At 32.6% G+C, this 21,032-nt stretch overlaps 1 protein-coding gene across 1 annotated transcript in view; it reads left to right on the top strand.

Moving 5' to 3' along the window:
* LOC123542086 (uncharacterized) overlaps positions 1-21,032 on the top strand; it is an 81,651-nt gene that overhangs the window by 13,299 nt on the left and 47,320 nt on the right. Inside the window, exons 2-9 of the mRNA XM_053531275.1 lie at positions 12,466-12,523; positions 12,687-12,726; positions 13,299-13,377; positions 13,698-13,857; positions 13,999-14,162; positions 18,982-19,140; positions 19,403-19,559; positions 20,692-20,858. Coding sequence (XP_053387250.1) covers positions 12,466-12,523; positions 12,687-12,726; positions 13,299-13,377; positions 13,698-13,857; positions 13,999-14,162; positions 18,982-19,140; positions 19,403-19,559; positions 20,692-20,858 — 984 coding nt within the window. The remainder of the gene's footprint in view (positions 1-12,465; positions 12,524-12,686; positions 12,727-13,298; positions 13,378-13,697; positions 13,858-13,998; positions 14,163-18,981; positions 19,141-19,402; positions 19,560-20,691; positions 20,859-21,032) is intronic.

Genomic DNA, 21,032 nt, shown 5'->3' with positions numbered 1-21,032 from the left:
TCATTTAATTGTGTAATTGCAAAGGAAGTCAACAAAAATTATAACCTAAGGCACGAATTGTCATTTTTTTGCAGATCAGAACTTTTAATTAGATATTAGAACTTTCAAAACTCATACTTATTTCCCTAGATCTATGTTCAAATATTCTTTTGTTGAAGTTCAACGTTGAAGATCATATGACTGTCAATGTCATTTATATATGGGTCAGATTGTAGGTCACAATGTTTGTTGAGTATGAGTGTATGAACTGAATTGGGTAATTCAAGTGGGCTGTAGAACCCAAAAATGTTGTTTATTAAAGTTTAAGTTTGAAAGTAAAGGTCAAATGATGGTCAATGCCATTATATGCAAGACTGTCATGCCTCAAGGTTTGTAAAGCGTGAATATTAACTAAATCGAGTCATTAAGGTGTACTGCAGGCGAAACGAGATAAACGGCTTCCTACGTACAGACAAACGGACAGTTGATTTCCTATATATGCAATGGGGTATTAAATTTTTACTTTATATCAGGAATAAATACAATTTTACCTGAAGTGCAGACGTTAAACATACATTTGAAAGCATTCAAGTGGTGATGATTTAAAAATAAAAAAATAGGAAAACTCTTCTGAACAATAATTGAAATATAAAATATAAATATTGCTGCATTTACTATTCTATTATATTGACTAAATGAAGCATTTTAATGTCTCTTATGGCGGACAAGTAAAGCGATTTATTTGTGCATTTTGATTTTATAATTGTGTGACAGCACGTTAAACATACGTTTTAAGAACCATAATTTCTTATATTCTGAGGACAAGGTGAGCTACATGTAAAATATAAGACATGGTAGAAAAAAATGTCTAAAATGTTATTTATCAAATAACAAAACTTTTGAAACTACCTTTTAATATTTAAGTCAATAAGGCGTTAAAAAAAATGTTTGTTTCCGGTATCCCGACCTACCCTAAATTTTTGGCCCGACCCTAAATGTTTTTATGGCCTTGGAGAATACTTTTTTCAACTTTTTAACAAAAAGTTGCAGAACTGCACTTTTTATGCTTTAAACATGACCAGTGATATTAGAAATCAACTTACTGATGCTCTAAAGGCATAACCCCCTTATTTGTAATCATTTTATGACACAAAAATAATTTCCGAAAAGTCTCCCTTAATAAAAAAAAATCCAAAAAAAAAAATTTTTTTCCGACCTACCTACCCTATTTTTTTTAGCATGTTACCGGAAACAAATAATTTTTTTTAGGCCTAATTGACAATAATTCATACAAAGCAGACAACTTATATGACGTAATATGATACCTTCTATTGAATTTCAAATCTTTATAAATCGCTCACATTGAATAGGTTTAAACCGAAGATAATAATCGGAATATACATACATATGTATACATAAAACGTAACCCTAAGTTAAACTCCACTGCTAATGTGTAAAAGAATGCCGCTTTTTAAATCACATGTTTTAACAAATGTTGACTTCACTTCAATTGTCCATAGAAAGTGTCAGCTGCGCAGAAAGATGCGCATAAAAACTATAGGAATTCCCTTTAACCCTTATTATTCAGGGCACTATTTATTCTGCTTTTGCGACTAGTGTAGATCATGATCAGCCTGTACATCCTTGCAGTCTGATCAAGATCTGCACTTTTCGCTATTCAGTCAGTTACATGCATCTATCACAACAACAAGCTTAAAGTGCCGGATGAAGGCAGCTAAAAGTTCCACCATACTTGGATTCAGTGTTGTTACATTTGCTTGTCCTTTTGGATCATGGAGTCCATTCAATGTCTCTGTAATGGAATTCCGTTTAGGACGGAAGGATGTTGCACTTTTCATCATCTCTCATGAACAGACTCAGTCAAACCGATCCTACTATTATTTTGCTTGGCTACATTCTATGCTTCAAAAGGATCATTTTACAGATATTTTTATATTGATTACAAACCTTCATGACGTGAAACACATTTAAATCACTTGTCAGAAAATTTCAAAATTTTACTTGAACCACCGTCACATAATGTGTACATTCTATATAATAATTAAAGTATATCTGTGAACGGAGTTGATATCATAATGAAAGAAATAGTATACATACAAATGAGTCACGCCATGAGAAAACCAACATAGTGGCTTCGCGACCAGCTTGGATCCAAACCAGCATGCGCATCCTGACCAGACTGTGCGCATGCGCAGGCTGGTCAGGATCCATGCTGTTCGCTTTCAAAGCCTATTGCAATCAGAGAAATCATTAGCGAACAGCATGGATCCTGACCAGACTGCGCAGATTATCTGGTCTGGAGCCATGCTGGTTGCAAAGCCACTATGTTGGTTTTTCTCATGGCGCGGCTCAAATAGTTTTGATCTTCGATTAAGTTTAATGTTACCGAGAAACTCATATCCTGATTTACAATTCAATTCCTCATCAGTTAATCTAATTAATCAACTAATAAGAAAAAAAAAAGAATTTAAAGTATGAACATGAATGAATTTGATATCATCGAAATCATAATTACTAAATATGATACTATGCAATACTTTCGTGCCTTTAAACATTTTTCCTTCATTATAAGTGTAAAATTGCATTGAAACGCACTGACATAACAAAAGATAATATCAAATACTACGACCATTAGTCTTATGTCAGTATTAGATATAATACGAAATCTGATCTTACCAAGTTACTTGTATACGATATTTCATTTAAATGCATAACGACGGTATATTTTTTCTTCCTAGTTTGTAATTTGTATGCGTCTTAATATTTTAGACACATTGAAGCGTTTCAGACATACGTTAATATTGTGCGTAATAAGAAATATACAATTGGATATTTTGTACAAGGTAAAGTTGCATATTCTTTAATGCTTAAATACAAGAATAAGCTGCAGATCTGATATCAAAAATATCAAATTTGAAACTTCGACAGTATTTTTTTCTGTTCACTGCTGTGAATAGTGACAGAAAATGCTACCATAGTAAGCAAATCAGAAATATTTAGTGGGTTGTTTTATGTCATTATTCCCAGCAGTGTGTATTGCAATAAGTTTTAAACAGGAGATACAATTTTGAAATACTGTAAAAGCAGAAATTTTCGTGAAAGTTTAATTTTCGCTATATTCCCAAGGCCCTACCTCTCGCGAAAATTTATCCTCGCGTAAATATTTACCTTTAGTATATATCAAATTAAAATAGGATACCATTTTAACAATTTCGCAAATATTATTATACCTCGCGAACATACACATGTACTCAAAATTTCAAATTCGCGAAATTTTGACCCAGCAAAAATATTTGCTTTTACAGTTGTATGAATGTTATTAATTTCGTTTAATATAAAAACGAATAGTTTATTCATTTGATCAAGTTTTTATAATGTCAATTTAGTCCATTTTATCAAGATTTTTTTTGGTTCTATACGTTCAGGAAACATGACAAAATCATAGCCTTTACTATCAGAATAAAGGTTGTGTATTTATTCGATTAGCTGTGCGTGAGAAAATGTTGTTAGAAATTGGTGTCATATTTTATATTCATTTTTTTTTTCAAAAGCAAGAATACAAAATAAAAAAAATATATATTTTATAATTGGACGTGAAATCAATATTCATAAGATAAAACGAGATTCGTGATCACGTATCTGATTTTCAATGTGTGCTCCAAACATGCCCCATTAGTGTATTTTGAATCGTATACCCATGTTCTAGCATAGATTAATATCTATAAGTTCGATACCCTGCTCATCTAGTCTCTGGTGATATCAAATTCATAACTAATCTATTGTGTACATGTTTCAGATATTGTTTCCTTTCATTACATCATTAATTTAACAAGGAAAAAATAAGTTAAATACTACAAAAAGCAGCAAGGTCTAGTATCGTACCCAGACCATCGAATCTAAAATCCAACGCTCTGTCAGTTGTACTATTCGTCGACTTGTGGTATCAAAAACAAATATATAGAATAATCTAAGGTCTCAAACATGAAAAGTACTATGCTAAATATATTTTCTGAAAATGCTAATATCTATATCAAGCATTTGTCCTTTATGTTTTAGTGTAATAGAAAGTGATTGTTTTTTTGTTGTTTTTTTTTAATCTTGTCAGATCTAGTGCGGGGAATCACGTGACTTTATATTACGGAAAAGGTAGACATTTCTCACGTTTTCGCAGGAAAATCAAAGTATTTTACATGTATGTTGAAAAATGTTGTTCTGTATTTGTTACACAGCCTATTACATGTCCCTTGCTTTCGAATTTCCTTTGGTGATCGTAATGTTCTGTATATAATGATGCTTTCTGAAAAGACTCTGGAAATATGAATGCGTGTGCTAATTTGGTATGGTAGATTCCACGGAGCTCTAATATTTATATCAGAAAATACATTTTTTTTTCAAGATATTTACGGCAATAAATGGCTGTGCAAAGACACGAATATTTGACGAGTGTAAACCATTTGGCTATATGCATAAACCTTTGTTTTATGACGAGACTATTATTTATAAAAAAGTGTTGGACACGTGCACATACATATCAAGCTTAACATTTTAGTGTTGAAAGTGATGAACTTATTTTAAGGCCATTTGCGCATATACATCGATCCGAAACGATGCCTTGTTTTCCTTTCGAAATCAGCTCGGGCTTTAACGTATATGCTCCTGATTTTTAATGGTATCTTCCATATGATCGTCATTAAATTCTTAGTCCAACTTGTGACTCAGGGTACCTCCCCGAATATTCCGTACTGGATATTAATTTCGTCACGTATTTGACTACCTTTAACCCGCCAATCGTAAAGGGTGACAGACATAATTTGATGCAACCTTGTACCGAAAAAGAGGCCTACAAACAACACCACCAACAACAACAAAACCCACTTGAATATTAAATATCCTTTGATAGCACAGCATCGATATTTACTTTACGGAATGATTCTTTTAAGATAACTATAAAATGAAAACACACAGCCAATAAAAAGACAAAAAAAATATAATGTATATCTCACTAAAAGGAGAGCTTCAATAGTACTGTATAGAGAAGCCTAGCATTATTGTAGATTCGCGAAAAATGATGCTCGAGACCCGCAGTTACCGGTTGTTTCTTTTGACTTAACCCATGTTTGTATTTTGTATGGTTAAATAAATAAAGTTAACTTTAATAAAATAAAATAAAAGTATATATTTAAGAAACTGAATTTTGCTAGATCATTTATTTAATAACCACAATTTGTCGAATGTAACCATTGGAAATTCTGGCCGTATCGTTAGTTCGTGGCATAGCTCAATCGTGAAATAATCGGTTTCTACGTATAAAAATGATGTTTTCAAATGCTTCATTTGTATATATCTCCATTATATCTGCCTTAGTCTGGAATCATTCGTTAGAGACTTTTAAAATAAATATCTCTAAAATATAATCGTCTCATTTTCTAAAACAAATGCAATATGTCTTATCTCTGAGATGACCCCACAGAATATAGACTTCTCTGAGAAAATATCAGATCATTATGAAGAAAAAATATTATTATAGATTTCAACAGTTTTTGTAACTTTATATTCCACTGTTTTTGTAATACAGTGAACTATTTTCATATAAAATATAATGAGAAATGTATGAAACAAAAATAACAATTATTAAATGATTAAAAATTTAGAAAACTTTAAAATATTGAAATAGCGAAAGAAATGCAAAGAGTAAGCTCATAACATTAAAATAAGAAAAGTAAGTTTCTTTATCTAATAAGAGTCACTTTCATAGTTTTATTGTTTTTTTCTTTAAACAAAAAGCTAAATGTTTTACAATTAATGATCAACCACAAAGCTAGGTGTATTCCATTTATACAATATATAGACTAAATTCATGGCTTAACTAAAGACTTAGAATTAAAGGTCCACGAGTTTGGTCCGGATGCAAAGCGTATGACATCCTTCATATGTTAAGTATGGATTAATAAAAGTGGTTTCTACAATGAAAGTATGTGGTGTAAAATGGTTTAAGAAACAAGAAAATCATCATGCAATTGTTTGATTCACAAGATTAAAAAAAAATCACATGGTCGTTTATAATTATTTCTGTTCCCACCCTGTCTCATTCGTTGAATCATAACTAAATTAACGAAAATGAATGCTTTCTCGGTTAGATTACATACAAAGATATCGTACACAGGTAGACAAAACAAAAACCAAAAAAAAAAAAAAAAAAAAACGCGCTTTAATGTGCGGTTTATTCATACTTCAGAATAAGTAAGGCGACACCGTCGTTTCTTTTGTTAAATAAGGAAAACTTTTACCTAGCCTCGTTAACTAGTTTCATCAAAACATCAATGGGCTTTTAAAGCATGCATTTAAGGACGCTCCTTATTGAAGGACGAAATCTCTTTCAAGTATATCTGCGAAAAACGTTTAGTTATATCGTGTTTCTACGTAGCAAATATATTGTTTGTTTTATTCATGAAAATAGAAAGATCAATCATTTAATAATCATAATCTATCGATTTTGACTGTTGGAAATTCTGACCTGTTTCGTGACATAGCTCAGTCATGCAATAATCAGTTTTCACTTTTAGTCGGGGGTTCGCGAACTCAATCCGGGTGCGGCATATATGCCATCCTTTGTAGATTAAATATGGATTAATGAAAATAAATAATTGTTGCTTTTTTTTCCCAGTTAGGTGAGTGAGTGAGTTGGGTTGGCAAATCGACATAAAATTGTCATATATCGTCGAGAAGAAGTTATATTGAAAACGCCTGCTGTAAAGCATACCTTAAATCAGTTATGTAAAAATGTAAAGCACATTATGTAAAAATGTAAAGCATATCTAAAATCATTACGTAAAAATGTAAAGCATATCTTAAATCATTTATATAAAAATGTATATACATATGTGTTAAAATATCAGCTGCAAACATAAACATATTGCAAAAGATGTGAATAAAAATATGAAATGTCAGATTTTTTTTATAAATTCCTATCTGCTTTAAAAACGATAAAATAATTTTTTATATTATCAAACTTTTTTCAAAAAACTCTTTCAAAAATTGAACATCATAGTATGTACTGCGTTGTGGGGCAAAGTCTACACAGTCGATTAAAACATGTTTAATAGTTAGCGGTGTTTGACATGGTACACATTCGGGTTGATCTTCTTTATTCAAAAGATAAGAATGACTCAAACGGGTATGACCTATTCGACTACGAGAAAGAACAACTTCCTCCCTGCGAACAGATCCCTTGGTTCCATTCCCCTAGAGAAGGTTTAATATCATGAAGTTTATTGAAGGAAGCATTGTTGCATGACGATTGTCATTTAGATAAATGTATTTGTTTATATTTGGCCTAAAATCGGTATGTGGTAATTTCAAATTAGATTGTGATAATGAAAGGGATTTCTTTGCTGCAGTATCTGCATCCTCGTTTCCATAAATACCAACATGACTGGGAATCCAACAAAATATGATAGACATTTTTGAAGATAGTTCATGAACCCTGCGAAGAATATTTTGAATGAAAGGATTTTTCATATTTCGGTTATGAATTGACTGTAAAACAGAAAGCGAGTCGGAAAAGATCCAAAAAAATCTTCACTATATTTTTATATATGGTTTGGGCTAAATCAATAGCTTTTGCCTCGGCTGAAAATATTGTTGCATTTTTTGGCAAACGTTATTTTGATTGATGAAGGTGAATGAAAGCAGCACACCCAACCTCTGATTCATCTTTTGAACCGTCAGTGTAAATTGCAAAATAGTCCTTTTATGTTAAATTGATTTCGTGATATTTGGACTTGAAAATTTCAGGGTTTGTTTCAGACTTTCTAAATGAAGTTTTCATATCAAAAAGAATTGTAGAAATAAGGGTCCTTGGGGTGTATCTGGAATTGAATTATCTTTAATACCATCGAATTCAAAGTCAGTTTCATTCATAAAAGATTTTATGCAAAATCCAATTGATCTATTTGATTTGTTTTGGTTTCAGTTAAAACATGCCTTTAAAATGGTTTAAGAAACTAAAAATGATTCACAACTTTTTTTTTTCAAAATCATATGGTCGTTTATAAGTATTTTTGTTTACATCCTCTCTTATCCGCTGAATCATCACCGGTTTAATTTGATCACGAAATAAATGCTGTCTCGGTTAGATAGCAGATTAATGGTACACAGGTAGACTTAAAAAAGCGCAGGTGAATTATGGTTTATTCATACTCCAAACGACACCGTCATTTCTTTTTTCAAATATGGAAAACTTTAGGAAGCTAATCTCGTTACATCATGTTTCATGCTATTAATACATACACGCTCTTTGTTATTAAAGAAGGAAATCACTTTCAAGTCACTTAGATGCATCCTGTTTCTACATGTATGTAGCAGAGCTATTGTTTGTTTAATAATACTAGTACTTGCTTCGAGTAAATAAACATTAGAAATGTGCAATATTAATTTTCTTATCTTATAAGTCTGATATAAAGACGCTCGCTACAATTTCGTATGTTTTTCCCATTAATATATGTTGATGAAATTTCAAAATTTCTATGCTCCTAAAATATATTTCAGTAAAGTACAATAACCAGCACAAATCTGATATCTAAGCATATTTATAACGGAAAACAATATATAAAAGTTCGGTATTTAGATGTTTCCGGAATTCAGAATTTTGAAACTTTGCAGGCCAATTGGACGTGGTGCACTATAGTTATATTGTCTTACTCTTAGGATGAAGGGGATTATTATTGTTTATAATTGTACAAGTTTGTATAAAGTGATTAATTAGTTAGTTACAAACATTAAGGTTAACCAAGTACATAATAATGAATTTCCGGTTTTGTATATGAAAAAATAATTATTATTTACTCAAACATTTTCTACTTACATTTTACCATCTTTGAAGTGTCAAGTTTTAATGATGTTGATAATGCATAGTAAATCCATGTAACTAAATCAATGAAAACCAAGATCCTTCATTCATTCAAACATTAAGAATGTTTTCCACATGTAAGATATTTTATTCATCACGTTTTCATAAATTGAAAACAAATTAAAGTAATCGCCTATTATTTCCTTACTTTTGCATCAAATGATCGTTGTGATTATAATGCGTGTTAAGGTAAACATGTGTCGCTAATAGATAAACAAAGAACATGTTGACAACTTGCCAAGGCGTTTTTGGATTAAAGGCAGGTGACATTTTTAATCCGGCAAATATTTTGTTGTTCGGTTTTCAGAAGTCAACTTTAGTTTTGAAATGTAAACGGTCCTTCAAAAATCGTCCGGTTTTCAGAATTCAGCAGTTCCGGTTTTCAGAAGTTAAAAATGAAAATAACAATGAAAAAATTCGGGACTTTGAGTTTCTTGCGGTTTTCAAAGGTTTCCGGTTTTTAGAAGGTCCGGTTTTCAGAAGTTCCACTGAATATATATTTGAAGCATGTGATTTTGTAAAGAAAGGAGTACTTGTTCAGCAGACCCAAGGGCTATTTTGCATATTTTTGTCAATTTCAAGTTGGTACTTCTGCTATTTTATCGAGTTTCACATAATAGAATTAAATCAAACTCTACACATACCTTTGGTTATGTCTTCCTAATCTAAAACAAAAAGAACATTGATAGGTCACCATATTAGATTTCGCTTTAATCAAATTACAACGAGGTAATGTGTGGCGGGCATTTATACAGCGCAGGTTTGTAAGAAATACGTAATCAATTTTTATTTCAAACAAGTGCATATATTCAGCCAAACTCTTGACAGTATTTTGTGTTTGTCCACAGCTTAAGGCAGAGATGTTTTACAAGGGGATCAAATGGCCCAAGGTCGCTAACCTTAGGAACATTTGGAATAAACTCGCTGAAAGTGTGATTGTGGAAACTTGTTTTTTCTTAAATATAGGAAGAAATCATTTTATCATTTCGGCTGCCGCATCCTTTACCTTTAACATATTGACTTTAAAAGCAATAGGTATGATCCACTCCATTTAGCCAATCATCCCACTAAGTTTGAAAAGAACAGGTTAAAGGTTTCTCAACAAATGCCACGGAAACACTTTCAGTGTTTGAGCAAATGACTGTGAGATATATAAAACGGCAGATTTCTTAATAAGCGGCTATTAACGTGTTTCTGAAGTATGTTGATGTCATAGAACGATGTAAGCGTCCGCCTTTCTCCAACCAAAACGTATAGTTTACGAATACGTATGTACGGTATGGGTACGGCTGTGACTCAATGCATAGTTGGAGCGCCGGTTTAAATTACAGACTCGGGTATATGCCGGATTGAACTAAAAGTACTTTAAACGTATATATATTTTGTAACCCTGGTGATACTAACCCTAACCTCTAGTCAGTATATCATAGGTATTATAAACTAAATGCGTGTGAATATGCAATAATTTGCGCAATTTTGCCGAACGCGACATTAGATAATCACTTCCGGCATGCGCAGAAGACCGCCCCAACTCTGCAATATGCTACCTCGACCAAATTGGCAAGGTGTTGGGGTAAATATCGACCCGTCCGGAAAAACTATCGCGAGCGCCTTTAAGAATCGATTTAATATTATATGTTTAACAATTATCTAATGGTGTCCAAATAAATGATTTTTTTACATTTATACAACATTTTAAGTCCGATACACCCTGCACAAATGTGACCGTTGTGGTGATTACGGGTGATCAAAGTGCAGACTGTTTCATCTTGATAACTATCGGCATCAGTTGCACAAAGAAAGAATTGTTGTCGTATGGGGTATTATAATGATAAATATGGTGACAGAAGGCCGACCAAATTTCAATATTTTTCCAAGAAGTAATTAACAAAAAATCTACAAATTGTTTTGACGTAAACTTTAACTGAATGTTTCATAAAGAAAAATTCAAGAAAGTAATTGTAAAGATTTTAATGAAACCATTAGTATTACTTGTAGTTCTAGAACAACTTTTATTCGCCTTATGTTTGATGGTATCACTATGAAAAACTGCTTTCGGAAACCAAAGGAAGTTGTGTTGTTCTTTTTTGTTTTCTTTCTATCAGCCGAGCTAAATCTTGTAAGCCGATAACTAACAAAACGTTGAAAAATACGCTCTTTCTTTTGACTTCTAAAATACTAGTACATTACTCACTGAAATGACTAGTTGTCGAATTTCGACTAATTCCAGGGTCATTACTGCGCAGCGACTAACATTCTCTTGTGGGATATCAAAGATGGCCAAGATAAAATGCAAAAAAAAAAAACGTTCTGACTAAGTTTGTGTAATATTGATTAGAAGTGTTAAAGTTATTATTCGGACACTGTAAATTTTCGCAAGTTTTATTAATTAAGGGCCTTAAACTCAGGACTGAATGGGCTATTAAACTTTTCATAGATTTAATGCCTCTTAATTGCTTTTTGGTAGTTGTAACATGTGTAGATGTTGAGTTCTGCATAACCCGGGGCTAGAGAGCGTAGATGGTAGCATGAATTTCCATCACCGTCAATGAACAGCCTAAACCATTTTCATTTTTGTTGTGTTTTCTATTTTATGTTTATAACAAGAATATACAAATGTGTTAAGAATTGCAAAGTACGCTCTATAAATTCTATTGTCATTAGATATTTTGCTTGAAAGGGAAGAAACGATGTTGTATATACAATGTATTTTCTTTTGGTTGAGACGGATATGTTACGGAATATTTATGCTTACTTGACACCCATAACGCCCAATAAAGACAATGTTCAAGTAGTTCGGTAATAGACAACACTACTGATATGTTTAAGGTAAACCTTACTTAAAAATATATTTAGGCGCGAATTTGATCGACAAAATTAATCATTATGCGTATACAACAGGACTTTTTAGGTCTTATTTTAAATTGCCGGAGAGTCAGTTGGTACATGCAGTATATCTGAGGGTACGCCGCATGTTGGAGCAAGTACAACATTTGTCTTTTTCCCTCGAATTTATGTTCTTACTTCCTTCTTATACATTATTGTAAACCATGTTAGCATTTTTTTTTGCACATGTATTTTGGATTTGCATTTCCTTCTTTACGTATTAAAATAATATCAAAGCTAACTATATGGCGAAAAATGATTATTAAATTTCCCACAATTAGAGTAGGATTGACCTGAACAAAAATAAATTAAAGGGGATATTTCCTTAGCGTTTTGAATAGACAGAGCTTGTCCTGCTGAGGATTGCCATGAACATAATTAAAATACAAGTAAACAACATTAACAGGGTTACCATCGTCATGAACTAAGTAGATATATTTAGCTTGATTTTACTACCGTGATACAGTGTATGCAATATTCCTCAAGCCCACACACATTTGTTTATATTTTTGGTTATATTACTGTACTGAACACTAATAGAAATAAACTTTAGTTGACTTCATGTTCCAAAATCAGGAAACAATTACAACATTCAGCATAAGTGAAACATTGATGACAAAAACAAATAGTATTGACAGGAAAAATAATATACTACTATTAACACATGACAGTATTCCGTGTCAACATTGAAAGAGCTGTGTATACAACGGCTTACATAGAAGATAAAAGGTAAGGGTAGATTTTCTAGAAGCACAGAGCACCTAAAACACAGTTACAGAGGCACGCATTTGCAAAGCAGGCCCACAACAAACAATAATCTGTAACTGAAAAATATTATAGATGAATTGCTTGAAACATCCAACATGTACATTTTAATTTTACGCAAAAACAGAAAAGGGGGAGGGGAGGAAGTGGTATGGGTAGAAAAAGGGGTGAGTGGAGGGGGAAAGTGGAACAAGGATGAATGTTCAAAAAGGGAATGCTAAGTTCATTAAAAACAGTTATCCTACAACGTAAACCAAAGCAGCGCAGACACATACGTACAAAAGAGAAACACACACACATAACTAACATAAATTAACAAACAGACAAGTAAGATATAACAATACTGTGGGGCACCGCCCAAGACACACAGACAAACCTACACACAAGCAACATACGCACACACATAAGCAGGCAGGAAAAACAACAGTCGGGCACCGCCTAAGGACGGCCCGTAGCAAAAATTAAGGCGGGCACGATGACTGACTCATAGTCAAAGTTTCTTAATAAATTAACCGTTTCACGTCTTTTATATCATTTGCAAACTTTTATGAAAACCCAATGTAAAGTATATTTGTAATGGGGTTTGCTTGCCGACGTTTTATTACAGTTTCTTTTTGTTGCGTTCCTACTGTGCAATGCATGACTTTTTGGCTGCAATAGCGTGTGTTTCATGCTTCCAGGTTATATACACTTACCTTTAATTTCTTATATCACATCAATACAATCCCTGTTTTTGCAGGACAATGGACTGACAACGAGGAAAATGGAAACATACTTTCAATGTGTATGTTTATACACATTAGCGTATCTATTTTCAGGTAGGTGGTCATTGTTTCAGTGACAATATGTTTTCAAGTTATAATTCAACAGAAATTTTTTGACATCATATGACAGAAAGTTTTTGAAAATACAGATCGCTCTTGGTATTACGTTAAGTTAAAGATTAAGAATCAAATACTGTTTTTTGGTTACCTTTTCCAAAGTGCATATTAATTCTTAAATTTGATATTTTTGGACTATTACCGTTTAAGAAAATATATACAAAAATCTTTCTTGAGAAGTTGTGCGGACTTTAGGGGAGATAAAAGTATAGTAGCATCAATCTTAATACTTACTACAGAACATTCGTGATTAACAGGAACCAATGCAGTGAATATCAATGACATAAGGCTGGCAGACGGAGAAGGAACATATCAAGGACGTGTGGAGATAAACATAGATGGGGTGTGGGGAACAGTTTGCGATTACTCTTTTGATTTGGCTGATGCAATTGTTATGTGCCGTATGATGAATCTTTCGTACGTATTATAGACGTTTTATATTTTAAAGCAGATTTGTTGAAATTACATCGAATAATACTATTACAAGGTGAACTAATATTGTATTTTCAAAAGCTGTGACACATACTAAATCTAATAAATGAAATACTTTTGAATCAGGGCGGCATTCTATCATACTGGATCCCATTTTGGAGAAGGTGTAGGGCCGGTTTTTGCGAGGGAATTCCATTGCCGTGGATATGAATCGACTCTTCAAGAGTGTACATTTGTTCCAAATGAATTCATATGTTCGCATGAAAGAGACGTTGGGATCACTTGTACAGGTATTTTTTTTAAACAAATGTTTATTTTAAACATATCAAATCTACCCAACGTTATGTATGGCAACCGAATGTTAATTGTGCGCTGAAATGAACGTGTAGCATCAATGACACTTCTAGATTGTAATATGAATAAAATTGTGTAGATTAAATACTTACATTTGATGCTTATGTAAATCGAAGCAAAGACGTAAAGCCCATGATATGTATGCATTCTAAGGATACTTGTGCAAATGTAATGCCCTAAATTTTGCACAGTACCAGACAATTGTTAGCACGTGGTGTCGTTTTCTCTTGCATCTATTTGTTATAAACGTACATATACAAATATTAACAAATATTTAAAATCCTGAAACCAAACAGAATTACCTAAAATAGAGGAACACGTAGGTAAATTAGTTATCACACTCGATGAATAATAAATGGTGTATACAGTAATGCACAGATCCTCTTGCAGGTCTAAAAACACTCTACCAGTCTTTCCTCAAATAGTAACCATCACTTTTAGACACTTTTTAAAAGTTTTAAACAAATTTGTATTCTAAAAATACATTAAAAATTCAAAATATATCGTTGAAGAAGTTGAGAATGACACGAAACCATCATTATTTTTCAGAATGTGGAGAGCTATCAATACCTTATGGAGAAGTCGTTTTGGTGTCTCCTAATGGGACAACTATTACAGCCAGATGTTATACAGGATACGAATCTAGCACAAATATTAGCTTCTGTGACAGTAATGGACAATGGACACCTATTACGTGTTTGCCAATAGGTACTATCAAATAAATTGTAATTGACAAACTTTTTATTTGCATAATCTACGAGACTTGTCGATTTTAAATATAGCATATGGAAGTATGACTCAATTATTAAGCATTTCTATTATAATAATTGGTCATTTGTTTATTCATTGAGAAATGTTTGAACGATTTGTCTCGATAAAGTGCGTAACAATTTGCAAAAAGCCTCTCATTCGATATTTTCTAAGAGAAAAGAACATCAAATAAACTTATTTCCATATATATTCTTGTTTTCAAGGTTACCCTCTTAACATTTCCGGAATAAGATTGGTAAATGGCATTGGGTTATATGATGGTCGAGTAGAAATTTTAATAAACGACACTTGGGGGACTATTTGCTCCTCCTCTTTTGGATATTATGAAGCGAACGCTATCTGCAGAATACTTGGATACAAGTAAGTAACAAACCATTCGTTTGTAAATTTAATGTTAAAGCGACTAACCCATTGTGATTTGCGCTTTTTTAAATAATCATTGAAAGGCAAAATACCGTAAATGTGTCATGTATGTACATGAAACATAATGGTTTGCGAGTTTATAGTTTCCAAAATAACGGGAACATTCGAGCTTTTGGAGTTTTTCTCATGAACTTTTATGAACTGTTGTAACGGTTTGTTATTGTACAAATTGATTATAATAGAACGAGACGCGACAGTATCTTTAGACGCTATTATCACATGGGCAGCACACAGAAACTGTGTATGCTGTTTGAGGTTCAGTTTATACATTCGTAAACCGATCTGGGAAGTCAGCATGAAATACATTCCCTTTGTTTAGGCAAGAACCGCTATAGTTCTGAAAAACATTACTTAATCAACGTATCCTTCAATTATTAAAAGTACAAAAGTTTCGCTAACTTCAAAACGAACTAGGCAGCGCAAAGCATCATCTAGATTTACTAACACTTTTGTCTTCATTAAACCATATTTGAGAAAAGAAAATTATTTAAATATTTAAAAAAAATAACGGGTCTGCAATTCGAACTCACGACGAACAAGAATATTACGAATACCGTAATGGCTCACAAATCACTGACTGCACGGCGAATGTACTAAGTGTACTAATTTCATTTTGTATTATTATTATATATTTATAAACTCAGTGATTTATTGATAATCATGTATGGTGTCATTTTCACTTACTTTCTGTCATTCCGTTCTATTTAAACCGGGAAATCCTTATCAGAAATTAGAGACGAATGATTTCATATCAAAATAGTTAGGGGTCTATAGCATTTGAAAAAATACATTGTTAGAACATCGAATATGCAGCATATAGGAGATATTTTCTTACAGATCTGGCACAACGATGTGTGAAATATTCGCTTTAAGGTCTCTTAGTACGTTAAAATCAAATAAGAAAATATATCGCCAAATGTGTCTTAGTTCTGTTATAAAACAGTTCATTAAATATGTTTTTTTAATATTAAATAGCATGACAAAATATCTATTGAAAATTATGGCATGTTATCAATCTCAGTCTCATTAAGACACACACAAATAAACACACACACACACACACACACACACACACACTCTCTCTCTCTCTCACACACACACACACACACACACACACACATTCTATCTATAACATTGACATTTGTGTACTTCTGTACAGTTGATTAAGGTTTTTGGAATATTTACATATTTCTGCCAAATAGTCGCCGTATTGTACAAAAACTTGTTTATATAAAATTGTTATATATTACAGGGAATACATAACATATTATACAAATGCAAATACATATGGAGAAGGGGCTGGTCCGATTTTTGTAAATCAACTAGATTGCCCGTATCAGGCCATTGATTTCAACAACTGCACATACTTAGTTGAGAATTCATGTACTCATTATAGAGATGTTGCTGTTGTCTGTAACAGTAAGTGCAAATATTTTATGTGTTTCTATGGATGATGCTAGGATTTTGTACTAATATATGTACACAACAAATTATGACTGTTTTAAGGAAGTTCGATAACAAGTAATATCATGATCACTGATATAATAATTATCATTGTAACGCAATAATGGCTTTAGCTTCTATATTGTAATACATGTGCATACGTTTTTGGTGTTTAAAATCCAAAACGAATTAAATCGAAAGAGTTCCTATAAAATACTTTTGTCTGATAATATTTTTATTTATAAATGAAGTTTGAATTCAAATTGATATCATTGTACAGTTGGATGATCTCAAATCCATTGAACATTACATATTCTACGTACACGATTATTTTTAATTACTAAATCTTAAATTCTTAAATATGTTGTTATGTACTTTTATACAAGATTAAAAACCCGTGCATTTTTCTTTATCTGTCATAAATTTCAAAGTGGCATTGTAAATTAAATGATCGCATTTTGGGGAGCGCATGTTTTCCGAAAAAAAGAAAGAAGAAAATGGAAAGAAAGCGTCTACCTTCATCCTCCATTATTTTTATCTTACAAGTTCTACATATTACAGATGCCCCTCTAAATATCTCAAACATACGTTTGGTAAATGGCACTGGACCATACGATGGTCGTGTTGAACTAATGGCTGAAGGTGTATGGGGAGCAGTGTGCTCTAGATATATCGGTAAAGCGGAAGCCGGCACATTATGCCGTATGATGAATCAAAGGTAATAAATACACAGGAGCTTGCTTTATGAATACAACCATCCGTATATTTGAGATATTTTGTAATATGTGTTGGACATAAAACAAGCCTCAGACGTTATAGTTATTACAAAATCAGATCTGACACAGGATTTTTTTTCTGACCCAGAATGACAATTTAATGATTCCGGCGGTTTATGAACAGTTGAAAAACGTTAAGTACAACCAGAAGTGTAAATAAGATACCTGTTCACTTACAAATGTTTTGGTAAAACTCCTCGCACAGTAGCATAATAATTCAAGAAGTCCAGAATTCAAGCATTTGTTATAAACCTGCCATGTACTCTATGAAAACAACGCTTATGCAGGCTTTAAGTTAGGCATAATTTAACAAACTTCGGTACTTACCATAAGGGTATACCTTGTAATACAGAAGACATGTTTGTTATACGAAACCATTTGGTCGAGCACTTGATGTCAAACTTGGTTGCCTGCTATGTATCAGCAAAAACTCTGACCATCCAGTAGACAAACTGTATCAAAATAATAGCTTTACAGCTTGTTTAGTAATAAAAGGTTTGTGATGAGGATGCGGATACAAACATAAAAAAGTTGAGTTTGAAAATGTCACATAGGACATTGCATTTTACTGTAATTTGTTTTATGAGTATATTACCTCACTGGACAGGTGTAGATATCCGTTGCTTGTATATATACTCATTTGAATTTTAGCAGCGGTGCATATTTTCAATCGACTGTATTGGCTGAAGAGAGTACTCCTGTGTTGATAGGATCCATATATTGTAATTCAGTAAAAGACCACATTAATGACTGCTCCTTCTACTACTCGCCTTCAAAGCAATATTGTTCACACAGCAATGTTTTATCTCTGTATTGTTTACGTAAGTACTTTGTAAGTGCAGCTACACTAATACTTTTCAGTTTGAACCGACATATCTAGTTTCTGATTACCATTGATTGTGTTTTATATACTTTAAAAATAAATGCCAGACCATTGATATTCGAGGATTTTTTTTGTTATATTACTATCAACGTCAAAATTGTTTTATCGCTGCTCATGTTGACGACAGTTATGTAAATTATGCGAAATTCTATTGTCGCAAAACAACGTTACGCCTGTTTTAATAAAACCTCGATGTTAAGTTCGCGCACGTTTCTAGGGTAACTCACAGTATCATGATTTTCTTTGCAACGTGTGATTTCATGGGTTTATTATAATTATATTTGTCAACATTTTCGACTGTGCCTTTAGTAGACTGCCAAAAGTGACAGTAAATAATCTCTAACCATCTATATTTCAGCGCGAAATCTTGATTTTGTACATGGCTCTGTGACTTCTTTCAATGGGACAAATCTTACTATTACATGCGACGATGGACATGAAACCATCATTATTTTTCAGAATGTGGAGAGGTATCAATACCTAATGGAGAAGTCGTTACGGTGTCTGCTAATGGGACAACTATTACAGCCAGATGTGATACAGGATACGAATCTAGCACGTATATTAGCGTCTGTGATAGTAATGGACAATGGACACCTGTTACGTGTTTGCCAATAGGTAATATCAAATAAATTGTAATTGACAAATTTTTTTTGCATAATCTACGAGACTTGTCGATTTAAATATTTTGCATATGAAAGTATGACTCAATTACTAAGCATTTCTATCATAATTATTAGTCATTTGCTTATTCATTGAGAAATGTTTGATCGATTTGTCTCGGTAAAGTAGGTAACAATTTGCAAATAGCATCTCATTTGATATTTTCTAAGGAAAAGAACATCAAATAAACTTATTTTCATATATTCTTGTTTTCAAGGTTATCCTCTTAATATTTCTGGAATAAGATTGGTAAATGGCATTGGTTTATACGATGGTCGAGTAGAAATCTTAGTTAACGACACCTGGGGGACTATTTGCTCCACCTCTTTTGGATATTATGAAGCAAACGCTATTTGCAGTATACTTGGATACAAGTTAGTTACTAAACATTCGTTTGTCAATTTAATGTTAAAGCGACTAACACATTGTGATTTGCGGTTTTTAAAATAATCATTGAAAGGCAAAATACCGTCACTTTGTCATGTATGTACATGAAATATAATGGTTGGCCAGTTTATAGTTTCCAGAATTACGGGAACATTGGAGCCTTTGGAGATTTTCTCATGAACTTTTATGAACTGTTGTAACGGTTCATTATTGTTAAAAATAATAAATATAGAACGGGACGCAACAGTATCTTTAGGCCCTATTATTACGTGGGCAGCAAACAAAAACTGTGCATGCTGTTTTAGGTTCAGTTTATACATTCGTTAACCGATTAGGGAAGTCGGCATAAGTTACGTTGCCTTTGTTTAGGAAAGAACCGTTATAGTTCTGAAAAACATTACTTAGTCAACGTATCATTCCATTTTTAAAAGTACAAAAACTTCGCTGACTTCAAACTCGAACTAGGCAGTGCACAGTATTATGGCGGTTAGAAGCTAGATTTGCTAACTCTTTTGTCTTTATTAAATCGTATTTGAGAAAAGGAAATTAAATAAACTAGTACTTTTAAAGAAATGAAAATAGTGGGTCTGAAATTCGAACTCACGACGAATAATTATAATACGAATACCGTACTTGCTCAGAAATCACTGACTGCTTAGCGAATGTACTAAGTGTACTAACTTCAATCTATGTTATTGTTTTATATTGTAAACTTGTGAGATCTATTGATAATTATTTTCGGTGCAATTTTCTCTTATTTTCTCTCATTTTGCGTTTTTTTCTCTAAACAGGGAAACCCTTATCAGAAATTAGAGACGAATTATTTCATATTAAAAAATACATTGCCAAATCTCTCTTGTTATAAAACAATTTATTATATGTGTTTTGTAATAATAAATAGCATGACAAAATATCTATTGAAAATACTATTACGTTATGTGCTCAGCCACACGCAGGCAGGCACGCACACGTTCTGTCACATTCTATAATGTGACATTGACTTTTGTATACTTCTGTACAGTTGATTAAGGCTTTTCTATGGATTATTTTACATATTCCTGCCAAATAATCGCCGTATTGTACAAAAAGGTGTAAATATAAAATTGTTATATATTACAGGGAACACAGAACATATCATACAAATGCAAATACATATGGAGAAGGGACTGGTCCGATTTTCGTAAATTATCTAGATTGTCCCTATCAGGCCATTGATTTCAGCAACTGCACATACTTTGTTGATAATACATGTACTCATTATAGAGATGTTGCTGTTGCCTGTAATAGTAAGTGCAAGTTTTTTATGTGTTTCTATGGATGATGCTAGGATTTTGTACTAATATATGTACACTACAAATTATGACTGTTTAAAGGAAGTTCGATAACAAGTAATAGAGGGCCAATTCGTTTTACTTTTGCGGCGTACGCCGGTTCGCCGCGTGCAACCGGCTATGCGTTTG

The sequence above is a fragment of the Mercenaria mercenaria genome, chromosome 19 (assembly GCF_021730395.1).
Source record: "Mercenaria mercenaria strain notata chromosome 19, MADL_Memer_1, whole genome shotgun sequence".
NCBI classification, from domain to species: Eukaryota; Metazoa; Mollusca; class Bivalvia; order Venerida; family Veneridae; genus Mercenaria; species Mercenaria mercenaria.
This window is presented reverse-complemented; position numbering and strand designations above follow the sequence as displayed.